Here is a 27,785-nt window from a genome sequence, read left to right on the forward strand (position 1 = left end):
AATGTTTCAATATGCCTTTTATTTTGAGTGGAACCAATTGTTATTATCACAGAACGTCTTCACATTTGATGCAAACATGAGAGATCAGTTACAATAGTGGCACAGCTGCAACCCTTTCACTACTAGAGGGTGCAGAGGACAAGATGCTTTGCAAAGAGTCTGTGGCCTCTCGTGTAGAAAGGATGTAAACAGAACATAAATTTTAAGATTTAGTAGCTTCATTCGGTAATGCTCTAACTGCACTGCAGTTGTGAAAACACAAAAATTGTGTTGTGCCACAAAAACAAAAAACCTAAAACGTGCGGAACAAAAACTTACATAGCATTTGATAAGATCTTTGCTTGCAATCTTTGCAATATAACTCAACAATCTTGCAGAACTAAAGCCATATATAGAAATATTGCTTACAAAGTCTTCTAATTCATCTAAACTAATAAATATTAGGATTTTTGTGTATAACCTGCCATGTTTTAGCGGGTTAGTGTGTATATAAACCAGCATCTTCTTACAGAAAAACAAATGAGAGCATTTGGTTAGTATATGACTTTTATCGGGTTCCTGCTGCATTATGAATTGATGGGGGGCTGTCATGGTCCGACAGGAAGGAAGTGGCTTCAGGAAGTAGAGATGTCAGCACGTGACGGCACACAGGACAGGTTCCAGACTGGAAAGTGGAAGGAAATATGTAGTTATTTTTAATCTTTCCTTCATTTATTTAAACCTCTGAAAATTGAGAGATACTTTAATGTTTCAATATACACTTATTTTGGCTAAAACTAAAAAATCTATATGTACTTTTAAGGATATGTGAAAATTACATTGTTGACATGTAAAATTAAATCTCAACAATGTAAAAATCAAGGTTTTATTGAACAGAGCAACCTAAAAGCATTTACAAAACTTCATGGTTAAGATAAACGTAATCCCACTGCAAGGAAGGGATGAGAACAGTAAGACAGTCTATCATCTAGGAGGAGCAACCGAGTAAGTGACAGAAGAAATATTTTAGTCCTAAATCATTGGTGTACATTATTTTGATAATCAGCACTGACACCAGGATCTCAACCTTTGTTTTTTACATTTTTTCTTAGTTTGATGTTATAATAGAAACTACTCATACATGGGTCAGCTTGTTTCCTATCTGGATACACCTTGGGAACTAGTCATCAGGAGCCCTTTTTCTGGCTCCCCCATGTCCCCGTAGAGAATAGTCCACACATTGCCAGCGTGCCTTATAATAAAACTGTCTTTTCATGATCGAAAGAAAAGTTAGACGAAAGTTTACCTTTCTCTCTGCAGAGCAGTGTCCCATGGGAGTGGCCGGTGAGGAGTGGTCCCCCCCCACCACCCTTGGGAAAGCCATGTGTTTATTTCAAATAGGAGGGAAATGGGCGTTTTTAAAATTTGCATGATGAAGCATTTTCCTGAGAGTGGGGGGACAACACTCCTCTCTGGCCACTCCTATGGGACACTGCTCTGCAGGGAGAAAGGTAAACTTTCATCTAACTTAGGCAATTTGCACACTATGCTCTATAGCAGTGATGGCGAACCTTTAAGAGACCGAGTGCCCAAACAACAACGAGAACTTATTTATTGCCAACATGGCAATTTAAGCAGTAACTTATGGCTCTCTGTTCTGTCAGAGCTTTCAATTGTATCAGTGTCCTGATGACACAGATACAGTAGATGGAAATTGGAGTAATTCTCTGTATCATTGTAGCTTTCCTAAAGGGTCCCCTGGCTAATAAGAATCACAGGGCCTGGATTTGTAGCACTAATGGTCATGCAGCTGTGTCCACACCTTTTCTCTCCTCCAGTAGTCTCAAGCAGTTCAGGGTGTGTGTTTAATAACAGAAGCAGAAAACAAAACGACAACGAAAGAGGGCGTCGCCTCGCGTGATAACGTCAGGACAATTGGTTTCAGGTAAATATTGAAATTAAAAAGTCCAATGGTAACGTGTTTCGGGAAAAACCCTTCGTCAGACCATAAATAAAGCTGAAGGACAGCCACCAGCTCCTGTCTTTTATCTTATCCTTTATCAGCTTTATCTATGGTCTAACGAAGGGTTTTTCCCAAAACGTGTTACCATTGGACTTTTTAATCCTTATGCTGTTGAAATAAACTTCAAGCCTAGATCTATACTTTCGCCTCTGGATTTGGTTACAAGCGCACCCGTTCACAGCTCCAACCCTTTTTTCCTTCTTATACCTTTAATAATAGAACACAGAACGTCCTGGATTTCCCTGGACTGCAGGAGGAGACCTCGAGTCATGCCTGGGCTAGGGTGACAGCCTGGGTGCCCGCAGAGATTGCTCAGAGTGCCACCACTGGCATCTGTACTGTAGAATTGCCACCACTGCTCTATAGGGACATGAGTGAGCCAGAAAAAGGGCACTTTAATATTATAGATAAATGTCAACATATCAATATTATCATCTGTGCTTCAATACATCAACTGAACAAAGGTATAAATGCGACATTCATCTACTTCTGTGTTGAGGAGTCCCCTCACATATCCACTTCATTTCTGACTTGCTGCATCTACATTTTTAATTAGAAGAAACTTACTTTTTGTAACCACAGTGTGACACAAAGCTTATGGAAGAGGTGGTGACAAGGGAGCTCTGTTAATACTTCATCTTTGATATACTCGCTACAGCATATGGCACAGCACTGCTCTTGACCTACAACTGAGACAAAATGAAAAACAAGACTTAATACATTTCTTCCAAAACAGGAGCGTTCTGTGCCAAGTCTGCCTACATTCATAACCACTTCTCAGTTTGATCTTAAGAGAGAAACAGCTGAATGTATGACAAAAAACTAATAGGACACATAAAACGGTCCATTTTCTTTTTGATTTTACACTTATAACTAGGTTATTTTTAACCATGTGAAGTCTGAAAACAGAAGAAAAACTGTAAAAGTGTTGGACTTTCATACTTTTCACAGGCTCCTGTCACACAGTAGCAGGAGATCTCAGTTTATCTTTACTAACAAAATATGTAAAGCAAGTTAGCTTACTAAGATTTCACATACCGTATTTTCTGGACTATAAGACGCACTTTTTTTCCCCAGAAAATGGGGAAAAAACAGTAGTGCGTCTTATAGTCCGGATGTAGCCTGCAGGAGGGGATGGAGCTGCGCTCTGCCAGCTGATGCTGGTAGTAATCGCAGCCCTTCACAGTGGAGCGCAGCGGCTGTGCTAAGTGCCGCTGCGCTCCTCTCCTCCTCTCAGCCCTCCACTGCTGGAGGGAATGGAGGGCAGCTAAAGCTTGCAGAGCGCAGCGCTTTGTAACTCATATATATATCGATGTCCTCCAGCTTTGTGGCAGAGCAGCAGCAGTGGAGAGAGAGGGGGAGGAGAAAGGCACTGGCTCTGGCCAATACCCGCTCGGCTTGTAAGTAGCCCGGGAGGTTCAGAGTGAAGAAGAAGAAGAAGGCTGCCGGCAGTGTGTGCAGAGGAGCCTGTACATGGCTGCAGTGTCTGACCTGAAACTTCTCTCTGGAGCACAGGATCAGATAAGCGATTAGTGCTCCCTTCCCCCGGTCTCTGCTCTCACACTCTTAACCCCTTGTTGCCTGGTATGTAGTGGCTGCTGTCTTTTGAAGGTACCTTACCCCACAGACCAAGCTCTTGTGGCCATCGTACAAGGACTGTCACCTCCTGTGTCCCCTCCCCATAGATTGTAAGCTCTTGTGGCCATTGTACAAGGACTGTCACCTCCTGTGTCCCCTCCCCATAGATTGTAAGCTCTTGTGGCCATTGTACAAGGACTGTCACCTCCTGTGTCCCCTCCCCATAGATTGTAAGCTCTTGTGGCCAGTATACAAGGACTGTCACCTCCTGTGTCCCCTCCTCATAGATTGTAAGCTCTTGTGGCCAGTGTACAAGTACTATCACCTCCTGTGTCCTCCTCCTCCCCATAGATTGTAAGCTCTTGTGGCCATTGTACAAGGATTGTCACCTCCTGTGTCCCCTCCCCATAGATTGTAAGCTCTTGTGACCATTGTACAAGGACTGTCACCTCCTGTGTCCCCTCATCCTCCTCATAGATTGTAAGCTCTTGTGACCATTGTACAAGCACTGTCATCTCCTGTGTCCCCCTCCTCATAGATTGTAAGCTCTTGTGGCCATTGTACAAGCACTGTCACCTCCTCATAGATTGTAAGCTCTTGTGGCCATTGTACAAGCACTGTCACCTCCTCTGCCCCCTTATACTACTCATAGATTGTAAGCTCTTGTGGCCATTGTACAAGGACTGTCACCTCCTCTGCCCCCTTATCCTACTCATAGATTGTAAGCTCTTGTGGCCATTGTACAAGCACTGTCACCTCCTGTGTCCCCTCTTCTTCATAGATTGTAAGCTCTTGTGACCATTGTACAAGCACTGTCACCTCCTCTGCCCCTCTCCTTCTCATAGATTGTAAGCTCTTGTGACTATTGTACAAGCACTGTCATCTCATGTGTCCTCCTCCTCCTCATAGATTGTAAGCTCTTGTGACCATTGTCACATATGCGCATACCTATACAGCCCTGGTAACTCTTGAGACCCCCTGACTACATGCCAGCATAATTCTATCTAATGATAGACGGCAGTGTCCGGGAGAGGAGGAGGGGGTGACCGCTGCTCGCCCCTGCCCCTCTCCAAAGAGGAACATGGCTGCACCGCACCGTCCAGTTACTTTATTAAAAATTTTAGCATACTATTTGGGGGAAAAAACATTTTTTCTTATTTTTCCTCCTCTAAAACCTAGGTGCGTCTTATGGTCCAGTGCGTCTTATAGTCAGAAAAATACGGTACCTAATTCTCTTTGCCCTGAAACAAGAGAGTTGGGAAAACACTTACACACAGTTCATGGTATGCTGGATCTGCCCAAATTGTTTAGCCATACAGATTAGCTAAAAGAAGACTGTTCCACTCAAAACACCAGCCAAGTCAAAGAATGGTGGTAGAATACGACCACAGTGAAAAGGGCTGGATTCAATTTAGCAGGCCGGTGGCATACGGACCTCGCTGGCAGGATTTTAATAGACTGACCACAGTGCAGATGAAATAAGGAGACTCAAGTGCCTCATGGTGATATATGATGCATGGCATCCCCTATCCTTCCCAAAACAGCAGCACCAAAATATAATCCTGATTATAGTACGGGCACCGATGTTTGATGGGAAGAATGGACTTTTAGTAACATACATCACTATGATTTATGGAGTCCTGGAAAATATAACACTGGCCTTACTCTGAATGACCAGGTGCATGGAGTCTAGTCCTCTGCACTGTGGTCGGTCTGGAATCCAACCAGCGTCCAGTCCATTTATACAGATCAACCACAGTCCCCTAACGCTGGCCTATGGGTGTATACAAGGACGTCTGTTTTGATAAAATTCTTGAATATATTAAGGCTGCTCCAAAACTTCTCTTTCCAGGCATTTCCTAAATAATAATTCCATGCATGATGTCTTACTGTTGTGTTCATCTGTGACAATGATCTGTGGAAGACACTCAATGCTTTCCTTAGTGGCAGGAGGATGGGCCTGTTCAACATCTACGGCCAGAGACTCCAAATGTGCCAAAGCAGTCTATAGAGGTAAATCAAGAAATATAACCAAACGGGGGTCAGAGGAACAGGTAAAGCTCGGATTCTCATAACAATCATTTGAATATATTGATGGTAAAATAAACTAATTATGACAAATAGTGACAAGCCTAAATATTATTTTGGGATAAAAAGGCATCACTGCTCACAGCGATATTCTTTTGGGAAAAAGTTAGTAAAAACTATTGAAAACAAAAAAGGAATGTCTGGAGTTTAAAATAAATAAATAAAATGTCCTCTATTTATGATCTGGGATTACAGGGCTGCATTTAGAAATACGCTGTACAGCAGCCCTTGAAAAAAGTGTCAGATTGCAGACAACTCAATGATGTCCATGGAGAGGTTTATAGGCATACTCCATGCAGTGGATAAGCTGTGACCTCATCACCAATGGATTCAAAAGAGTTTGTATTGTAATCTTTTCCATATTTCCTGTGATATACAATAAATGAGGTGACTGAAAAAAAAAATTTCACGTGTCATTGTTTTATTAGGCTTGAATGAAATGGAGGAAACATGACATGAGGTTTTACTGTAGAAAAAGAAAAACCCTATTGTGACCCTATTGGATTAGAACTACAAATCACGTATACTTAAGCTTAGAACTAAATTGCAAAACAAAAGTTTGTTGCAAGCAACATTTACAAGATAATTCTTGGTATATGTCAGAGTTAAACAGGAAAATACCTCCATAGCCTGCGCAAGCCTTTCTTCCAGAGCCATATACGTGAGAAATTGAGAATCCATGTAGGACATAGCTTGTGCTACACCAATACCATCCCCAAAGTCATCCAGCAACCTAAGGAGTTAATACACAAGAGATCCTTACTTTCCCTAGGACTGTCTTTCCATGCATCTGAGGACTTGTTTGAACAAATCAAAAGGGCATTCCTTGGGAAAAGCCAACTCAGAAAGGGTTAAAAACAAGAAGCAGGACTCCCTAATACCATACCTTGCCATCCCAGGTCTCTGCTCATCTAGTCTGGACACATGGCATGTGACGTACCCCAGACCGAGAGTTACAGAGTAGCATTACTCATCCAGATCAGCTAAGAACTTTAGATGTGTATTAGATATGGTACGGCTAATATTGCTTATTTTCCCTTTTAACCCTTTATGATCTGGTTTAAAATTCCACATTTACAGATCAGACACCGTATAGGTTAATCTATTACGCATTTTCCTACCTCCATTCAACTTCCAAGTCTTCACTCATACTTGAATCGTCCTCCAAATTATTATTCCCATCCAAAATAAAAAAGCCTGGAGGCAAATAATGGGTTCCAATCTCATTTTCCTCATCTGTGCTGCTTTCAATGTCCTCTCGATACTGTAACCAAGGGATTTCACCATCTTCCAAAGAGTTTTGCTCTCTGAAAAGTAAAAAATTTTGAATAGTAGAAATGCAATGAAAGTCAAAGCTTTGCATTTAGATGTTAACATGTTATGGTTCCAATTTAAAAAGCTTAAAAGAAAAAAAAAAAAAAAAAAAAAAAAAAAAAAAAAAAAAAAACATGGCGCCTTCCACACTTAAGCCCTTCCCGACATTTGACATAATAGTACTGCATTGCGGGAGGTGCATTCCCGCGATATGCAGTACTATTACATCATGCTTCTGGCACCGGCTCCTGAACGAAGCCGGCACCAGAAGCTGAGGGTGTCAGCTTTATATTATAGCCGACACCTGCCTCTAACACCCGCGATCGGAGATTTCTCCGATCGTGGGTGTTAACCCCCGACATGCCGCGGTCACGCTGACCGTGGCGTGCAAGGGGCATTTGAGAAGAATCGGACCCCCTGCGACGCTCCGATCGCATCCCCGGGACTGCCAGTGCCCGGGGCTGCGCAATCCTCCTCCGTGTATCCTCCGTGCGCAGCATGCTCAGTGTGTTACATTACACAGTGTAATACATCTGTATTACACTGTGTAATGTGAAGAGCTTGAACAAGCGATCAGTGGATCGCTTGTTCAAGCTAACCTGTAAAAGTTAATAAAAAAAAGTTAAAAACATTAAATAAAATCATTTTTTAATAAAAAGAATTAAATAAAGTTAAAGTCCCCATAACACAAATATTCCCTATACACATGCAATAAAGTGAAAAAACCCCACAAAAATCGCCAAAAATCCCCACATATTTGGTATCGCCGCGTCCGTAAAAATCCGTACAATAAGTCAGAACCACTATTAGACCCGCTTGGGGAACGCCGTAAAAACAAAACCGAAAAAAACACCAAAATTGTACATTTTTCATAAAATCTCTACACAAAAATGTTCTAAAAAGTGATCAAAAAAAGTTATGTGCGCAAAAATGGTACTACTGAAAAGAACAACTCAACACGTAAAAAATAAGCCCTAAACTAGCTCTGTCAACCAAAAAATATTAAAGTTACGTCTCCGAAAAGTTGGCGATGCAAAAACAAATGAGATTTCCTCTATATTAGTTTTTATCCAGTAAAATTGTAAAAATAAATGAAAAACTTTATAAATGAGGTATCACCGTAATCGTAGTGATCTGTAGAATAAAGATAATATAGTATTCTTAGTGTACGGTGTACGACCCCCAAAAAATACGAAAAGAAAGTAAACCAAAATTGACAATTTTCTTTTCACCCATACATTCAAGAATTAATAAAATCTCATCAATAAGCTAATGACCCACTAAAATGAAGTATTTGTATAGTGCATCTCATGTTGCAGAAAATAAGCCCTTATATGTCCAAATTGCCAAAAAAATAAAGATTGTATAGCCAATAAAAAGTGACAATCATAATCTGCTCTGAATGGCGCAGCCATATTGTTATACGCGGGAGGGATTGGGTATAAAATTTTGTGGAGCTTTTTGGTATTTTATCCACTGAGAATTTGTACATTTTTTGAAAAACACATTCATTTAGCCAAAAAAATACGATCCGCATCAGATTTTGTTTTAACCCCTGTAAAACAATTAAAGGGTTAACAAACTTCATAAAAGTGGTTTCGCGTACGTTGAGGGGTGTAGTTTCTATGGGGTTTTACTTTTATTTAGGCCTCTCAAAGTGATTTGAAACCTGAGCAGGGCCCTCAATAGCAGATTTTGCGGTTTTTATGAAAATGTGAAAAATCGCACCTAACGTTCAAAGCCCCAGAACATCCTACAAAAATAAGACTATGCATAAAAAACCATGCCCACATAAAGAAGACATTCGGTGAATGTTAGTTATTAAGTATTTTTGTGGTTATGACTATGTATGGAAAAAGTAGAACATTTTGAAGTTCGAAAATCAAGAATTTTTCCAAATTTTCACCAAATATCTGAATTTCTCATAAATAAATGCAAAACATACCACCAAAATTTTTCAACTAACATGAAGTACAAAGTGTCACGAGAAAACAATTTTAAAATCACTTGGATATGTTAAAGTATTCCGAAGTTATAACCACTTGCAGATTTGAAAAAATGGGCCGTGTCAGGAAGGTGAAAAGTGGCTTCGGCGTTAAGGGGTTAATATGCATTTTATATTTTTATATAGTACAGCATAATTATTATCTTTTTAACACTGTCCTCCGTAGCCCACTTCTAGAGTTTTTGAGAAAGTCAGACAACCCCATTAATTTTCAGATCATATATATTTTTAATCATTACAAATAAAATTTTGTTGAGCATTAAACACATTTTAAAACCATAAAACCACCTGCACGTAACACTTCAGGTGACTGCATAAGCGGTTTGTGTATAGGAGGTAACACTGAGGATTATTATATATCTATCCTGTATTAATAACCAATCTCTAAAGAGATAATTTCTGATTGTCAAGTAGTTGCAAGCTCAGCTTCAGAATAGGTGCAAATAAGCTGCCATGACTATACACACACGGAGATGCATCACACCAAAGGGGCATTTCAGAAAAATGTGTACAGTCTTGGAAACACGGCTCATATGGTGGGAAAACTTTTCACACAGAATACGGATCTGCTGAACAGAACACACTACATTATCGTGTTCTATTAGAAGCAGCAGCATGGAGGACATCACGCAACAGTAAAGAGCAGCGGCTAGAACCCGAGCATCAGCAGCTGCTGTAGCCGGTGTCTCTTCCTCTGTACACCATCATAAAATTCTCCTTTCTCCTGCCTACTTCCTCTCCATAGACTTTTATGGGTGGCATGTTACCTGATCCCTCAGTGAGCTTAAATACGGTTTCCTCTATCAACATGAATTATGAGTAAATGGTTTAATTAGGAGGTAAGAGGAAACAAGCAGAGAAGGAACCTTCACTTCGGCACTACATGATACAAAACAATACCTGAAATCTCTTATAAGTAGACTATGTACTGTACAGGGGGATATGTTGGGCCTGTATATAGATGATAATCTATACGTACATGGCATAGGGTGCAGACAACTTTCTTAGCTGTACAGACCCGCGTGAATAATCAATGTCTGTACTAAACTACACTGAAAAGTTGGGGCTGGAAATGAGCCGGCGGAGATTCACTTACAAGCTCATTGTGTGACAAAGAAAATTGTAAATTAGCTTTAAAATGTTCCCGGCTCTTTGCTGATTGCAGTTCTGAGTCATTGCAGGGAGGAATCCCATCAATCTAATGCTAGTACATGAGGGTATTAAACCTGAAATAAAACATCCTTTCTTCCAATGATAATACAACGATCCATCTTCAACAGCGCCACTTGATAATCAGTCACGGCAACAAACAACACAACCATCAAGATTTACTAATGTTTTTGTGTCTCTTAGGATAGGACCAGGAGAAACTGTTGCTATATTTAACTGTGTAGGTCTTGGCAAAATACAATGTGTGTCTCAGTCCATCTTTTCTTTCTTTATCTTTCAGCAAAATAAGACAATTTGTACAAACGCCTCACCAACTTCTGTATTCAGCAAGTACCCGTATTCGGGAGCAAGGTTGATGTACGCTGGTAATAGATGGGGGAGGGCATCACACAAACATTCACCCCTAGAGCCCAACGTGCGGGGCTCTTTCCCCGTCTTGTACCATCCTTGCTTGGATATTCTGATGCATACACTTCATTAGTTTCCCTGGATCTTTTGGGTTAGTAGTGAGGATTGTTTAGGTTTTTTTCATATGCATCCCCTTTTATTCAGGATTAGTTAAGAGGCCAACTTTATAACTTGCCATCAGGATTTGTATATAACTTACATATTTGGCATAGGGTTAGGTCTTGACAACAATAAACAATAACGCTTCTATTACGATAGGTAGAAAAAAGTGAGGGGAAAAAAAGCCAGCTCACCCAACCTTAAGATCAATCTAGGCTGTACACTGTCCGGACTTCTCCTGGTGCACGAAAAAGACTCCATCCATAGCCGTCTGGTACATGTATAAAACAAAGACCGGACCGGCCCAGCACGAAGAATGTCCACGGCTGTACTATGCCAAAATATGCCTTCTTTATTAAAAGCTTAAAACATACGCAAGGAAAAAAACTTGTTAACGTTTTTCGACGACAAGCGTCTTAATCATAACCTACCATCTAGGTTATGATTAAGATGCTTGTCGTCGAAACGAGTTTTTCCTCGTGTTCGTTTGAGCCTTTATTCAATAAAGAAGGCATATGTTGGCATGGTACAGCCGTGGACACTCTTCGTTTGGGACGGTCCGATCTTTGTTTTAGGGTTAGGTCTTGTTGTAATGTGCACATTCCCATTGTCGAAATTAGTGTAAAGGAAATGCCTGTTTGACAAGGCAACACCCAGTAATCAATTTATACAAAAATAGTTAGGCCTCATGCACATTGCCGGGTGGAGATGGGGAAGGGCGAGGGGTGCTTGATGGGAAATGAGAGGCTGCAGGGTTCACCACACTCTAGCCATACATTAGACCTCAATCGGGGCATTTTTACTGCAATATCAAGGCCCTTATTTATACCCGTGTGCATGAAGCCTTAGGGGAAGACAAAAAAGCTCCCAAAGTACAGTAATTCATGGGGAAAGTAGAAGAAAAACGGTTTCTTTGAAGAAATTCTACCACCAGGATGAAGGTTTGTAAACCAAGCACACTGACATGCTGGTATGTTCCCCTTCACGCAGGATCCACTCTTATTTCGGCTTCCTATGTGCTTGTTTTTATTAAAAATAAAAGTCTTTAAAAGTTGTGCAAATGATCCTGAGGGACTCTACATATGTCAATTGAGCTTGAAACCCCTCAAGCTTATTTTCATAAAATTTATTGGTGAGCATACTGGGGGCAAAAACAAATTGTGAGGAATGTTTATTAATGGTGGGGGTTACAGAGGAAAAATGTAATGAGGAGTTAATAATTTTAGTTACAGACAGAATACTGATCACCGGTAAACCAACAGGGAATGGAAACTGCTACAAAACAGATTATATATAACAACTTATTTGATACCAGTAACAAAACCAAAATCATCAATTTGTGTGTCTGCTGCAGTTTCTGGTAGACCATAGCCACGCCTTCCCCATCATAAAAAGCCCTCAATAGTAAGAACAGTAATAAAACTATGATTTCCCAATTTCCAACTGTATAAAAATCTCTTTGTGTGATCCAACAGAGAATTACTACGGTAGTTATTCCACAAACATCCACCATAAACCACAGGGAAATGATCAGTAGAGCTCCTCTAATAAGAGAAGGAAACACTTACTCAACCTGGAAGCAGAACTCAGAGTTTTCATCTTCTAGGCTGCTGCTATTGCTCAGAACCTCGTGCTCTTCTTTTCCCGGCAAAGTCTCCCAGCTCTCATCACTAGAAGAATGCTCTTTATCTCGAGAGAAATACGACGGTAAACATGTTGACCATTCTCCATCACTGCAATAAGAGCTGAAAAAAAATATTTGGTCACTTATTGACATTTATTAAAAACTTAATCAAATATACAGGATGACCTGGGGTGTGAAATAAGGTGCCGGTCATTATGATGAGCTGATCATCCTAATGAGTGTGAAGCACTTAAAGGGATTGGCCACTCTTTTAAATAAATTGTGCTTGTGCCTTTACCGGCTTTATAAACCCTGAATATATAGTTTTATTAGTGAAAATCTGTTGACAGTAAATGAGAGACTTCCTTTATTCACCAATATGCGCACCATTTTGTCTTTATCAAGCAAAAGGAAGTCTCTGAAAACTGCATTTTTCTCTATTCTATGACTTCAACTGTAATTATTTTACTGTAGTATTCTAAAAAGGCCCACAAACAAATATCTATCAATATCAAGAAGAAAGGTGTATAGTTATTTATAATTTTGGCTTATACTATATCTGTGCCATTCTTGTCTTGTCAGATAATCCCATTCATGCAATATTCATGGCAAATGTGAGCCTATTTCATCATGGTAAGGGGTTTAGCCGCTATATTTTATATATAGTAAACAAGGAGTAGAATACATACCTGTCATCATCCTTTGGGCAGTCCGGAAGCTTCATCCCACTGACTTCAAAGTCATCCCAGAATATATCGTCCACTACAGGAGTCTCCTCTTGTAGAGTTATAAAATCCTTACTACTAGCTTTCTTCCAGGGATCTTCCAGGCTTGTGGAGGTTGATTCCTTAACACGAGGCTTCCGATCCTTTCTGTTCTTTTCTAATTTGACTTGTGTTTCACGGATTCCTCTTCTGGAGCTTTTGGCCTCCTTTCTAGTTTCTTCTGCAATTAATTGGTCTTTCTTTGAAGAGCTTGCAGGAACCGGTTTCCGTATTTTAGGCCTGACAACAGGTTCATTTGTGTGGTCAGATTTATTGCGGTCTGTATTGGCGTCATTGCGATCAGCCATACTGCTCTTATCGGCCAGCTCAGGGCCGTCTTGTATTCGCTGCACATCACACAGACTGACACCGTTAATCCCTGTGGCTTCATCCTCTGACACAGAGCTTGCTGACAAACTCCATGGTGTCGTACACATGTCTATATTGGCATATTTGGCTAAGGAAGCAGACTTTACCTGAGATAAGTTGTCTTTTGGGCATTTAGGACTGAGGCTAGAAATGTCTAACAGTTCTTTTTGGAGTTCGGGGAGTAAGCAATTTACTGATTTTCTGCATTTTCCAGTTTCCCGATCTGAAAATTCATCACTATGTAAGCCAACACCATCCTCCCCCTCACTGCTGTCTGGCTCGAAAGAGTCAATATTCACAAATGAAATAGCATTTTTGGGAGAGTGGTGGGGATGATCCACTGAAGCGTGATTGACGACAGATCTTCTGCTTTTCACGCAGTCAGTGGGATTATTTAAAGTCTGACATCTGAGTCCACGCTCTGTCATTGGAAAAGGGGAAACAGCGTTTTGCTCAGCTTCAGTAAACACGGGCAAACTATCATTAGCATCCAATGTTCTGCTATCTTCCTTCAAATCAGCGGTTACAACAGGACCAATGCTAAAGAGGGACGAATCACAGCTTTCCTTGGAAACTGAACAGAAAATGATTGAAATCAGAATGGAAAATTTACATAAATGACATAAGCTTCTATACAGACAATCGCCACACTAGAAGATCTAGCATAACCTGCCATCTACTTACTAAAACCCCAGCTTGTCAGGGTCCAGGGGGTGGTCTCACTGAGCAATGAAAACAGGAGGTGGCAGTCAGGACCACCCACTGGACCCAAAGCACAGAAAGGGCTCTTCTTGCTCTATGACACATTGCAATTGCAATTTTACTTCAAAAGAAACCTACCACCATGAAAATGTAGCCTGGTCTATTGGCAAAATAAAATCTTTGTACATCAAATAGACTAAAGTAAACCTTAAAACAAACTAAAAGGCTCTTTTATTATGGTTCAGCATCAAATATCCTTATTAAGGCTACGTAGCACGGCGGGCACACGGCAGCACGGGGAGAGGAGGAGGAGGTGAACTGCTGGGACTCTCACGATCCTGAGAACGGACGCCAAGCAATGAATGGGTGTAGTGGCAAGATTAGCAGATGTCCTGACACTCCATTCAATATTATGGGGTGTCGGAAATTGCAAAGCTGTTTTTTGAGGGAGTAAAGCCACTGTAGTCTCTAGTAGATTTATAAAAAAATGGCTGGGATATATCTATGCCAATTTATAATTCTAAGCAAAGCGCTTCCACTGGGAACAAATCAATCATAGATCTGTATTACTAAAGTGACTAAACCTCTGCTATACAGACATCTTCCTACGTGGCCTGTGACATTCTGCACAAGGCAGAGCATTCTAGTCGGGCGGACCTTTCACATACTGAAATGAAAAATATTCTGTGACAGATGTTAGAGAGATATTACCAAATCTGCCCCATGACAGAACAAAATTGTCCATATCTGAGTCTTATCAATCAGATGAGAAAAATAGCACACAATTCGTGCTTATAATAGTGAGATATGTTTATTAAACACGCAGAATGAGTCAGTTGCTAGGTAGGTAGCTAGATATTACATATACATGCAGTCCCCGGGTTACATACAAGATAGGGTCTGTAGGTTTGTTCTCAAGTTGAATTTGTATGTAAGTCGGAACTGTATATTTTATCATTGTAATCCCAGACAGAACTTTTTTGGTTTCTGGGACAATTGGATTTTAAAAATGTTGGGTTGTCATAAGAACCAGGATTAACAATAAAGCTTCATTACAGACACCTGTGATAACTGTTACAGCTGATCATTGCAGCCTAGGACTAAAGTACAATAAATTACCAATATCCAGAGGTCCGTTTGTAACTAGGGGTCGTATGCAAGTCAAGTGTTCTTAAGTAGGGGCCGTCTGTATAAATGGATGTAATCCAGAAAAACACATTTTTTGATCAAGTGACAATTGGATTTATTTTTTTGGATTACAGACACCTTACAGATGATTGGAACTAAAGTAAAGAGTCCAGAGATCTTCACCAGAGTTCACAGTCAGAGAGGTCCATCTTTAACTAGGGGTTGTCTGTAAGTCTGGTGTCCTTAAGTAGGGGACCGTCTGTATACAGCATAATATGTACTATATTTATAAAGCTGCAATGCAAGCAGAGTCATAGAGAAGTTACATATTTTCATGTTAACCCCTAGGGGACTCGGCCTCTTTTGGCCTTATGGATGCGGCCCTATTTTTCAAATCTGACCTGTGTCACTATAAGTGCTTATAGCTTTGGAACGCTATGAGATATCCAGGGGATTTTGAGATTGTTTTCTCGTGGCACATTGTACTTCAAATTAGTTTAAAAATTTGGATGAAATCTTTTGCGTTTACTTATGGAAAAAAAAAAAATTGGCAAAAATTTGGAAAAATTATGTATTTTTCATTCTAAATTCTCTACTTTTGATGCAGATAGTCATAGCTCCCAAATAAATTCATAACTTACATTTCCCAAAATGTCTGCTTTAAGTTGGTTTTTTTTAAGATTCCACATATTTTACTAGAATGTTAAGAGGCTCAGAATTTAGGTATCATTTTTCATATTTTTTTGTAAAATCACCAAAACCCGTATTTAGATGGGCCTGCTCAACTTCTAATTGACACTGAGAGGCCTAAATAATAGTGAGACTCTTAAATTACCCCATTGTGGAAACTACACCCCTCAACGTATGAAAAACCACTTTTAAGAAGTTTGTCAACCCTTTAGGTGTTTTATAGGGGTTTGAAACAAAATGGAGGTGCAGTCTGCAAATTGTAATATTTTTTCACAATACACTAATTATGGATGGAAAATTAAACATTTACAATGGATTAAATGAAAAAAGGCTCCACATAGTTTGATACCCAATTTCTCCCGAGTACACGGATACTCTATATGTGGTGGTGACCTGCTGTATGGGCGCACGGCCGGGCACAGAAGGGAAGGAGGCGCCATGCAGAGCAGATTTGCTATGTCACATTGCACAGGCTATAATTTTTTTTGTCTTTTTATTGTGGACCTATAGGGGCTTATTTCTTTTAGTACATGAGATGCACTTTTCTGGTATGTAATATTGGGGCATCTATAGCTAATTAGTGAGATTTTATTAACTCTTTGTTGGTGGTAGAAATGAAAATCATATATTTTTAGGGAAATTTTTGTGTTTTTTTTGGCCGTTAACCATACCATAAAAATAGTATATTATTTTTATTCTATGGGTTGCCACGATTACGAAAAGATCTAAATTTACATAGATTTTTTTATTTTTTCCCATTTTTACTGAATAAAAAGTAATTTGGCAAAAATTTTGTTAATTTTAGCATCACCACCTTTCATATGCATAACTTTTTTATTTTACGAGAAGGATTGTTCTTTTTAGAGTGCATACAATTTTTTAAATCGCTTTTTAAAGCATTTTTTATAGGGTATTAATTAAAAATTCTTTTTTAGGAGCTTTTTCACTTTGCGGATCTAATAACGATTCTGTTTTTTTATGCAGATTGTTACGGACGCAGAGATACCAAATATGTTGGGGTTTTGTGTATTTTATTAAATTGTACTGAATAAAAACAAATTTGGAGAAAATCTTGTTCATTTTAGCATCACCATCTTTTCATATGCATAACTTTTTTATTTTTCGGCTGACAAATTTGGTTAGGGACTTATTTTTTACGAGAACAGTTGTCCTTTTTAGTGGGCTTATTTTAGAGTGCATAACATTTTTTTAAATCACTTTTTATAGGGTATGAAAAAATTGTCTTTTTTGGAATGTTTCGGAATGTTAGCATTTTTTTTCCTCCGGCGTTTACCGTGCGGGTTCAGTAACGATTCTGTTTTATTATACAAATTGTTATGGATGCGGCAATACCAAATATGCAGGGTTGTTTTGTGTTTTTTTTTATACTTTATTAAGTGATTTTATGGAAAAGTGACATTTTAGGGGCTTATATTTTTATGCATTTATTGTTTGATTTATTCTAATGTGTAGTGTTAAGTGTTTTTACATGTTTTTACTTACTTACTGCTCTGATCGCTGGTTCAAGTTCAACACACTGCTCTACAATACTATTTTATTGTAGAGCAGTGTAAACTGATCAGGGAGGGATCCGACTGCCTCGGACATCGGGCAGCTCTGGGGCACATGGCAGTCCTTGGAGCTGCCCGGAAGTGGATCGGATCCCCTGGTAAGCGGAGCAGGGGATCCGATCCATAGCGGAAACACCGTTTCACGCCGCGGTCATGCTTGTAAGGGGTTAACACCCGCGATCGGAGTCAGTTCCGATCGCGGGTGTTACAGCGCCGTGTCAGCTGTGATAGACAGCTGACAGCCGCTGCTTCTGGTGCTGGCTCCGTTTGTGAGCCGGTGCCAGAAGCAGGACGTTATAGTGCGTCCTGGTGCGCTAAGTACTATAACGTCCTGGTGCGCCTAGGGGGTTAAAACTATAAAATTTGCTGTGTTTCTATACATAAAAATATTTGTGTGTCAGACGGAAGGGAAGAAGTTAACACTATTCACATGGGCTTATAAAAAGTTTCATGCTCTTGCGGCCTTTGGTAAGCTCCGATTCCTAGGCGAGTCAGTATCAGCGGAGGTAAGTAGTTCTCGTCAGAACATTTACAATCCTGTCCCTATCAGCAATTCTCAGGGGCAGAACTAAATCTAATATTTAAACAAAAGCTTCTTTCCTTCCTCTTTGAAATGTATCAGATAATAAAAGCAGAGCACTGTTCTTTTTTTTGGAAAACTATACATGGCATGCAATGGACTGACAATACTTATGAGCTTTCACTCTGAAGAGTACTAATACAATCTGGTTGATGGCAGAGAGCAGGGAGTTGTGCAGCTATTGAGGACTCTCGGGGAGAAATCATCTAAGCCACTAGTCTTTCATCTGAATAGAAACATGAATTTAATCTCCTACATGTTCACTTTCATCATAAACCAGCTGCAAAAAAAATTATTAAATGAAAAAATATTGAGCTCCAGTAACTAAGAGATCTTAAAAAACCACAACCTGGAAGTACATGTGCAGCAAGGTTAGCCCTTAAAGAGGACCTGTCAGGGGAATTTCCATTTCGGCATATTCATGTTAATATTTTTATGATAAAAAGTTATACAAATTCCCAATACACGGACCGCCTGTATACTTTCTGTGTCAGTTCCTCACAGCTTTCTAGATCTCTGCTTGCTGTCATTCTATAGAAAGCATCTATGTTTACTTCCAGTGGACAGAAATCAGACCATGGTCACACAGGTGCACTGCTCGTTATATCCCACAGCTGTGATTACTCTCTGTGATACTAACGAGCCGTGCACCTGTGTGACCATGGTCAGATTTCTGTCCACTGGAAGTAAACACCGAAGCATTCTATAGAAGGACAGCAAGCAGAGATCTAAACCCTGAGGAATTGATACAGAAAGTATATAGGAAACTTGTTTAACTTTATAATACAAAGAATAACATTCATTTGCTGAAATGGAAACAACCCTTTAACCATCCACAGGTGGGAACAAAAAACCAAAACATTCATTTAAGGTGAAAAAAAAATTAATAAAAAATAAAGGGCCAGTGATCCATCAGTGAAAATGAACTGTAAAAGCTACAAGTTCAATTCCAGCTCTAAAGAGTAACCGTCACCTCTGCTTATGTGTCTATATTTAGTAAATACAGTATTAATATTTCACATAATATAACAATTCTAGATCATCTTTTCTTACATCTCTTTGGGTAATGCCAGACATGGCATTTTTGGTCCATTTTTAAGCATGCGTTTTCAGGCCGTTTAAAAACGCATGCACTTTTTTCTGCTTACCATGCATTTGGCTGCTTTGAACCTGTTTATCTATGGCATCACCCTTTCTGGTATGTAGTTAGTCAAGTGGGTGTTACCATTAGTGGATTTGTAACTGCACAGTCAATCAGTGCTATCAAAGTGATCTGTGCATTTTTCCCAGTCTTAGAACAACACTGATAACACTCAATTGGAAATTTACTGACACACATTTTTAGGAGTAACAATGATGGTACGGCACAAAATAGTGGAGTTATAAGAAAGGATTTGGAATTGTTATTTCATGAGGAATACAAGTAGACATGCAGGAGAGGTCCAGGACATGTCCTCTTTAACATGAAACATCACCCTGATAAATCTATATCATTAAAACTTAATTTGAAGTCAAATATATGATACACATAAAAGAATCAAAGAATAACATATCACACACTTAAATCCTTCTCCATGTGTACACTGTCCAACTCCAGCCCTTCACTTTCTCTCCTCTGAGCTGGAGTTCGGTGTGGACTTTCCAGAGTGGGCCGAAAGCTGATATACGCGTGTCTTCTTCCGTATCTCCTCCCTGTGATAGTCTGATAGCCTCCTGATGGTTTAGGCCAGGCAGGTTTACAAGATTCCTGACCCATTCCTGCAAAGACATCACTCAGTTATCCAGCAGGTCATATAAATACAATATAAACTTTTTGTATTTAAAGGGGTTGTCCACTTTCAACTAATAAATGATAAGGTTTGTGTAAGGAAAAGTTATTACATTTTCCATTATAATTTCTGTATCAATTTCTCGCTGTCAGTCTATAGAAAACCTCTATGTTTATTTGCGGTGCCTAGAAATCTGTCCATGTTCTTGATGGAGATGCAGGAGCCATTAGTATCACACGGCTCTTATTACCCTCTGTTATAACGGCTCATGTGTGACCATGGATAGATTTCTATCCACTGGAAGTAAACATAGCAGATTTCTATAGAATGACAGCAAGCAGAGATCTAGAGATGCAGTAATAAATTGATACAGAAAGTATATTGGAAAATTGTACAAAAACAATATCAATTATTTGCTGAAAGTGGACAACCCCTTTAACAAATCTGTAGCTTTTAAATTTTTAGGGAACAGGAAGGGAATATTCACATTGTGGGGAGTTTTCTCCAGACACCTACACAGTATCCGTATGGTTTAGGTTATACAGAGAAAACAATGCAATGTTTCTTATACATGTACAACAGAAAAGGCATGCAGCACATCATATACCGTATATGCCGGCGTATAAGACGACTGGGCGTATAAGACGACCTCCAACTTCTGCCCTAAAAATATAGAATTTGGTATATACTCACTGTATAAGACTACCCCTCTCCCAAATGAAAAAAAGTCTGCTTAAAACTTTGCAAAACAAACAAGAGAGCAAGTGCCTGGTGATCATAACTGTAAGCTGCGATATTAATGAAGATCCGACATGCTTCTGTAAGTGCCGCCTGTGACCCCCAGCTCTGTGACGCCGACTGCTGTGACAGGGTGGCTGCATTAGCATACAGCGCGCCGCCCCGTCAGCGCGTACTAAGCCTCTTCTAATGACTGTGAGAGGCGGACTGCCGCGCATGCGCGGCGGTCCCAGGAAGCGGCTCTCTGCGCGCTCACGGGGAAAAAAAAAACACCTCACACAGTGCGGCCCCCGTATATCCGGCGTATAAGACGACCCCCCACTGTAGCCATTATTTTAAGGGGTTAAAAAGTAGTCTTATACGCCAGTATATACAGTACTTCAATGGAAAGCAATCTCTTTTAGCAACATGTTGGAGAACCACCCATACCAAAATCTTTATCTTTAAGTTTCACAACTGGGAAAAATAAATAAATAAATCAATATAAGGCTCCATGCTCATGTCCACAAATGGGGAACGTGAGCTAGCCGCAAAAACGGCAGCTAGAGATACATTGTGCATGACCCTCACACTGCATAAGATAGATCAGGTCCTATGACTGGGGGGCTTTGTGGCCCGGCCTCTAAGCTGCCTATGGAGAGGGATAAGCCACGCTCACCCCCTCCTTCCCCACCCGAATTGCGGATCATGGCACACGTCCACTCACATGGATGTGTGTATGGAACCTAAGGTTGGCAGCAACAGGCTGTGGTTTCTCTGTTTATCATGGAGCATGCGCTAGTCAGATTTCACAGGCTGACCACAGTACAGAGGAGGGGACTCCTTGTTTCATGTACCATAATGATACAAGGAGTCCCTGCTTTCCTGAAAAACAGCTACACTGAACCTTATAATAAAATACGAGACTACTTGAATAATAAAATCACTAGAATGCAATGCATTGTGGTCTGTTTATGGCCGAAGACTGAAGCAGAGAGCAGATTCATCTCTTTACAAGGAGGCCAAATCTCCTCCCATGGCAGACATCAGAGGAGATAAGCATCGGTAACACTGCATTTATGTTCTCCACAGATGAGCTGCTACCATTAAAGTGGTATATTGTGTGTATGGAGGCTTTTAGAGACACTAAAACACTGGTAAATTAGTTATATGAGTGGATTAGAATCCAAAAAAAATGTATAAAAAGTGCATCTTTCTGAAATGTACGATTCCTCCTAAACGTGTATTAAGAAATTTTGAGTTATTATTGATTGTGTTCCTACAAAATCTGACATCATCCAATCGGTGTCAACGCTTTCAGGCACGTGGCAGTGGTAACGCCTGGTTGTCACTTTTGCTTTAGAAAAGTTTTGGTTCATTGTAATTACACGAGTTTAATACACTTGTCATGAATGGATTTTGGAATAGAGGTGTGTGTAAACTAGTTCTCAATTTCATCAATGTGAACACAAACCAAGGGTATGCAACATTCAGAGACTTACTTGGACAAACTGGATGAGGAAAAGGTCATAACGACATGGCTGTTTTGTTTCATAAAATGTACCGGCCCCGAGCATGTGCTGCCTGTGACACATCAGTGATAGTGCAGTAAATGGAGTGAGCTTAGCTAAAAATATCCTACAGAAAATGTGGAAGATCCCCTGTGGTTTAGGTCCCTGGGTTCTGTACAAGAAAGGTTCTTTAGGTTTGTTCTTAAGTTGAATTTGTTTGCAAGTCGGAACTGTACATTTTATAATTCTAGCTCCAGACAAAAAAAAAAATAAAAAAATTTGTCCATGTGTCAATAAGATTTTCAAACATTTTTTCTGTAATGGGAAGACGGATTATCAATAAAGTTTCATTACAGACACTTTAAAGCTGACCATTGCAGTCTGGGACTAAAGTAAAGCATCCAGAGAGTTTCACCGGAGGTTACAACGGGCAGAGAAGTCCTTCTGTAACTAGGGGTTGTCTGTAAGTAAGGTGTCCTTAAGTAGGGGACCGCCTGTCTATTAATAAAGGGGTTGGTCACTCTTTTACAGAAATTGTCCATGTGCCTTTAGTGCCTTAATGCGAATACCATCATTAAGTGATTCAGCAGCCCCAATGTCATAAGGATGGCCTAGAGCAGTGAGAGAGGAAGCAGAGTTTATATGCAGAGCAGCATGATGAGAACAAGGAAAGAGGCATGGCTGAAGGAAGAGATTTATTAAAAAGTAACCAACCCCTTTAATAACTGAGTATTTAATGAACAGTATTTGTAGTTTCTGGCTTTTCCCCAGAATTTATCCAAATACTTTGTATTTTGCTGCATCTTCTACAACAGAGTATTCTTAAATATACTCAGCATAACAAAATAACACATTCTCTACAGCATTTCACAGTTATAATTCCAATCTGTCAGTCCTGGTGTACACAATTTTGGCTGCCCCAGGATCTGACCATAAATCTTCTGACTAGGGTTGGGCAGGGCAGATTCTTCTCCTGAATAGCTTCTCTTGTCTGCACACTGCAGTGACTGCCTCCTGCCCCCTCCCCATGCATTCCAAGACCAGCGTCCTGTCCGTAAGCAGCAGCGAGGAGACTTGCTGTACGAGCTACAGATAAGATCTTTATAGCAGGGGAAGGAGGCATAGCAGAGCTGACTGTGTGTGTTAGAGCTGAGATTTAGCAGAGATGTAGCAGAGTTACAGTGTGTCATTGTGTTTTATATCCATCTCCTGGATCTCATCATCTTTCTTTTTCTGTGTCAGATACTAGTAGAATATTCAGAAGCTAAGTGAAAGTGTATATAAACCTTTTACCCTGATAATATAGGCACATTGTCAGCACACAGCATCTCACAGCTGTGGAATCATGAAGTGTCCTCTTAAGAGAGTTCCCATCCACACTCTGGAATTTTACACTGACCATCACCGAGTGATAGCAGCTAAAACAGCAATAAAACTGATTAAAAGTTTAAAGTGAAGGGTTAAAAATGATCTTTATTGTGCAAACATCACTAGGATTAAAATTTGAGGGAAAACCCCTTTATTGAACATGAGTCCCCCTGTTGTTTCCTGAACAAGTACTCAAGAGAAAAGAAGGACATTTTACAGCCCTAAACAAACTTGTCATAAAAATCAGCAACTTGGTAAATTCCTCCATCACAACCATTTCAAGCATCTACCTTGTCAGCTCCACATGTGATGTCCTGAAACATCTTCTGTGGCTGTGCCGTAGTACGGCGGCCATACATCGACACCGGGGAGACATCGGCCATGGAACGGCACGGTGCGGCACTGTACCGCTCCCGTAGGGTGCCGTGAGCCCATTGCCACGTATGGGGGACGTATATATACGCCGTATGAAGGGGGGGCGTGTATACGCCCCCCCCATACGTTCGTGTGAATGTAGCCTAACAATGCAGGTGAACATATAATTTGCCTTACTGCTGTTTTTAAGTTGTTTAACCTGGAAATGTATAGTTTATTTATTTTGGGAGGAGTTAAATGCATTGACTAAAACAGAAGTATATCAGGAAGGTTGGGAGGTCCTCTTCGCAGCCGTTAAGGGTCTGACATGATGTGCAGCTGACTAAAGGAAATAGACTAATATAAAAAAAGGAATAATGGAGATTCAGGAGGCAGAGGAGACTTTCGTGGACAGCTGGATTTCATTTCACATCTCTGAAAATAGCAGAAGGTAACATGAAGCATTGACTCTCTGAACCATGTACTGGTACTGGTTCAGGGCGGGTCCTCTTCTTTCCATCAATGCTCCTGCTCCAGGTCCCCCGCTCGCTGACATCATAGCATGTGCTGATGGTGGCGCACACACTAGAATGTCAGGAAGCAACTGATGTCATGACAAAAGCGCCTGCACCGCATGGGGAGGGAGCCAAAGCATCGATGGAAGGGGGGGGAGGGGTCATCGGAAGGAGATTACACTTTTTTTTTTTTTAATCAAGTACATGCAGAGTTAGGTTTTTTTCAACCCGGCTTATACGCAGTATATGTGGTAATTTAGTTGTTGGGGAATTATTACAGTATTATGATAACTATTGGTTTTTTGGCTTTTTTTTTACTGGAAAAATATCCAGTATGTGGGTTCCTGTCCAGCTGCTGATTGGTAATAACAAGTTTGTGGTTGGGCAGCGGGTGTTAAGAGCCATTTTTGGTGACAATGCAACCATTCACCTTTTTCATGGCATCCAAACATAACAGTCATAGCAATATATACTTCATCTGTTCTCTCTAGCTGATACTATTCAGGGAACAGAAGCTTCCAGCAACATTCTGATATTCCATTGACAGATTCATCACTTCCCCAGTTTTACATATTCCGTTCTTATGACAGAGGTATTAAGTAGATTTACCCTTTATGCACATCACAGTGAAAAACTGCCACATGCTTAGTTTTTATTTCATGGACTGGACACGGCGGCACTAAACGCAATACTTTTAAATTGATCAGTTCTCTGAGACATTATAGACATGCACCGGACAATGGATCCTTTACAAAGTAGAAACATGCCCTAGTCAGAAACGTTCTTTATGATCCTTATAGTTCTAGATTGGTTGTCAAACTAATGCAAAATGGTGGTGAAAAACTAAATAAAACACCCTTTTTTTTCCTTTTATACATTTGGCATTTAGGTGCATTCGCACATGAGGGGACATTTATTGAGTATGAGAAAATCTCACCCCTCCGGATACACCAAGAGGCTTAGGCCTCCTGCTATATCCGGCAGGGTGTCCACACAACTTATATACACCGCAGCCTGGGAACTTTCACTTGTGAAAGATCGATAGTTATAGCATGTGTGCAAGCGTGGGCAACAACACTCTGCGTCGGACCACTCCACTGTCTACCGCAATGCCCCCTTTTATCCACAACCCGTCACATGGAGCTGGTGTACAGGGGATTGTAATCACTGGCTGAGCTCTCGCTGTATAAAGTGGGCGTCAGCTATATTAAACAGCTGACACCCATTTATAATCGGTGCTGGCACCAATTGCGGCAGTTAACCTGCTAAGTGCTGCAGGTTAAGGGTGAAGACACACATGGCGCTTTTGGGCCGTTTTTGGGCCGTTTTTACTAAGTGCGTTTTCAGATTGTTAAAAACGCAAGCGTTAAAATACGTATCCGTTTTTTAAAAACGCATGCGTTTTTTGAAAACGCATGCGTTTTTGTCCGTTTTTCATTGCGCAATTTCGGTAAAACGGACAAAAACGCATGCGTTTTCAAAAACGCACGCGGTTTTTAAAAACGGATGCGTTTTTTAACGATCTGAAAACGCACTCAGTAAAAACGGCCCAAAAACGCCATGTGTGTCTTCACCCTAACAGAGCTGCTAGTGGGCTCTGCCACCTTGGATGGCCGATCACCGTTCCCCATAAAGAATTCCGCCGCATTCATATGTCTTTTGTGGGGGACGTATAACTGGCCGCATTATACATCCCCCTAGACGGATATGGTGACCCGACGGCGTTACGGTGCCACACACAGAGAAAAGATAGAGCAAGCTCCTTCTTTCCCCGCGTTTGTGACCATGTGGCGCGGTTTCCTATGGAGAGGGGAGGGTAGAGCAGCACACGTTCGTGTAAATGTACCCTCTTAGAAACTCGTAGGCCTGCCATGGATACTCATTTGGCAAACTCTGTATAGCGCGGCGTAATCTGTGTGAGCTATATAAATAAAGGATCAATTATTATTATTAGCCTGTTGATCGCAGCTTTTTAGAAATCAGTAGTAAAGTTACTATATACTAATACTGCAATACTACTGTATTACTATTATATTGTATGAGAATACAGACCCTCCTGGGTTAAAGTACCCTAGGGGACCTGAAATAATAATTAAAAAAAAAAAAAGGGAAAAGTAAATCATCCCCCTTTCCCTGGAACACATAAAAAATAAACAGTAAACATCATAAACATGTTAGGTCTTGCCATGTCCCAAAATGCCCACTAAAAGATTTTAATTGTTTTTAAATCTACTAAAACATTATAAAACCTATATAAAATTAGCAAATATCCCAATCGTACCAAAATTTGTCTCCTACTAAACATGCTCCAATCATCACAGAGATGTCCTTCTGGCCCAAATATTGGTGGAAACTGTGTTTATTGACAGTAACTTTGTATCTCTCTGGTCTGTGAGGGGATACACATAATATAAATATCATCACACTGTAATACATAGGGATCATGGGAGATACACAGTATACAGATGCCCCTATGCTGTAATACACAGGGATCATGGGGGATACAGAGTATGCAGATGATGCTAAGCTGTAATACAAAGGGGTCATGGGGGATACACCGTATACAGAAGCCCCTATGCTGTAATACACAAAGACCATGGGGGATACACCATATACAGATGATGCTATGCTGTAATACACTATGTAAGGACACAGTATACAGATGCCACTGAGATGTAATACACAGGAGTCATGGGGGATACACAGTATACAGATGCCACTGAGATGTAATACACAGGAGTCATGGGGGATACACAGTATACAGATGCCACTGAGATGTAATACACAGGAGTCATGGGGGATACACAGTATACAGATGCCACTGAGATGTAATACACAGGAGTCATGGGGGATACACAGTATACAGATGCCACTGAGATGTAATACACAGGAGTCATGGGGGATACACAGTATACAGATGCCACTGAGATGTAATACACAGGAGTCATGGGGGATACACAGTATACAGATGCCACTGAGATGTAATACACAGGAGTCATGGGGGATACACAGTATAGTAGCTCTGCTACAGCTGCAGGCACCATCCAGCTGGTCTGGGCCTAGACGACTACAAGTCCCAGCATGCCCCTCGGGGGGCTGCCTCCCACACTTGATGCATCTCCAGCAGCCGGAGCCCCTCATGCAGTGTTTATATATCGTCAGCGGAGAGGCCCCGCCCCCACCTGTACAGGCCGCTGCGGCTTTCCTCCACACTCTCCGGTCCTCTCCTACATACAAGACATCACAACAGCCCCGCTGCTGCTCGTCCTCCCGCCCTGCCTGTGCACAGCTCCCCCGTACCTGCGGCTCGAGAACCCGGCCCAGCCCGGAGCCTCCGCCACCGCTGACTATACGGCTCCGTCCCTCACACAGCGCGGCGTCACCGGACAGCCAGCGTCAACGTGACAACCAATCACCTTGCAAAGCCCTCATACTGCTGGCCAATGGGTAAGTAATGAG

General features: G+C 40.8%; 1 protein-coding gene across 3 annotated transcripts; it reads right to left on the reverse strand.

Annotated features, from left to right (window-relative positions):
- On the reverse strand, positions 1-27,785 carry PJA2 (praja ring finger ubiquitin ligase 2). Of its 3 annotated transcripts, none has more exons than XM_072140466.1 (9): positions 27,627-27,785; positions 19,653-19,850; positions 12,978-13,995; positions 12,233-12,409; positions 6,790-6,975; positions 6,290-6,401; positions 5,471-5,585; positions 2,570-2,691; positions 1-664 (listed from the first exon to the last, which is right to left on the reverse strand). In XM_072140466.1, the coding sequence occupies exons 2-9, from the start codon at positions 19,846-19,848 to the stop codon at positions 548-550; spliced, it is 2,043 nt and encodes a 680-aa protein (XP_071996567.1). In that variant the 5' UTR covers positions 19,849-19,850; positions 27,627-27,785; the 3' UTR covers positions 1-547. The 3 variants fall into 3 exon arrangements, with proteins under 3 accessions (XP_071996567.1, XP_071996576.1, XP_071996586.1); XM_072140475.1 differs by lacking the exon at positions 27,627-27,785 and adding an exon at positions 27,509-27,611; XM_072140485.1 differs by lacking the exon at positions 19,653-19,850 and having other exon boundaries at positions 27,627-27,754.

The sequence above is a fragment of the Engystomops pustulosus genome, chromosome 1 (genome assembly GCF_040894005.1).
Source record: "Engystomops pustulosus chromosome 1, aEngPut4.maternal, whole genome shotgun sequence".
In the NCBI taxonomy this organism is placed as follows: domain Eukaryota; kingdom Metazoa; phylum Chordata; class Amphibia; order Anura; family Leptodactylidae; genus Engystomops; species Engystomops pustulosus.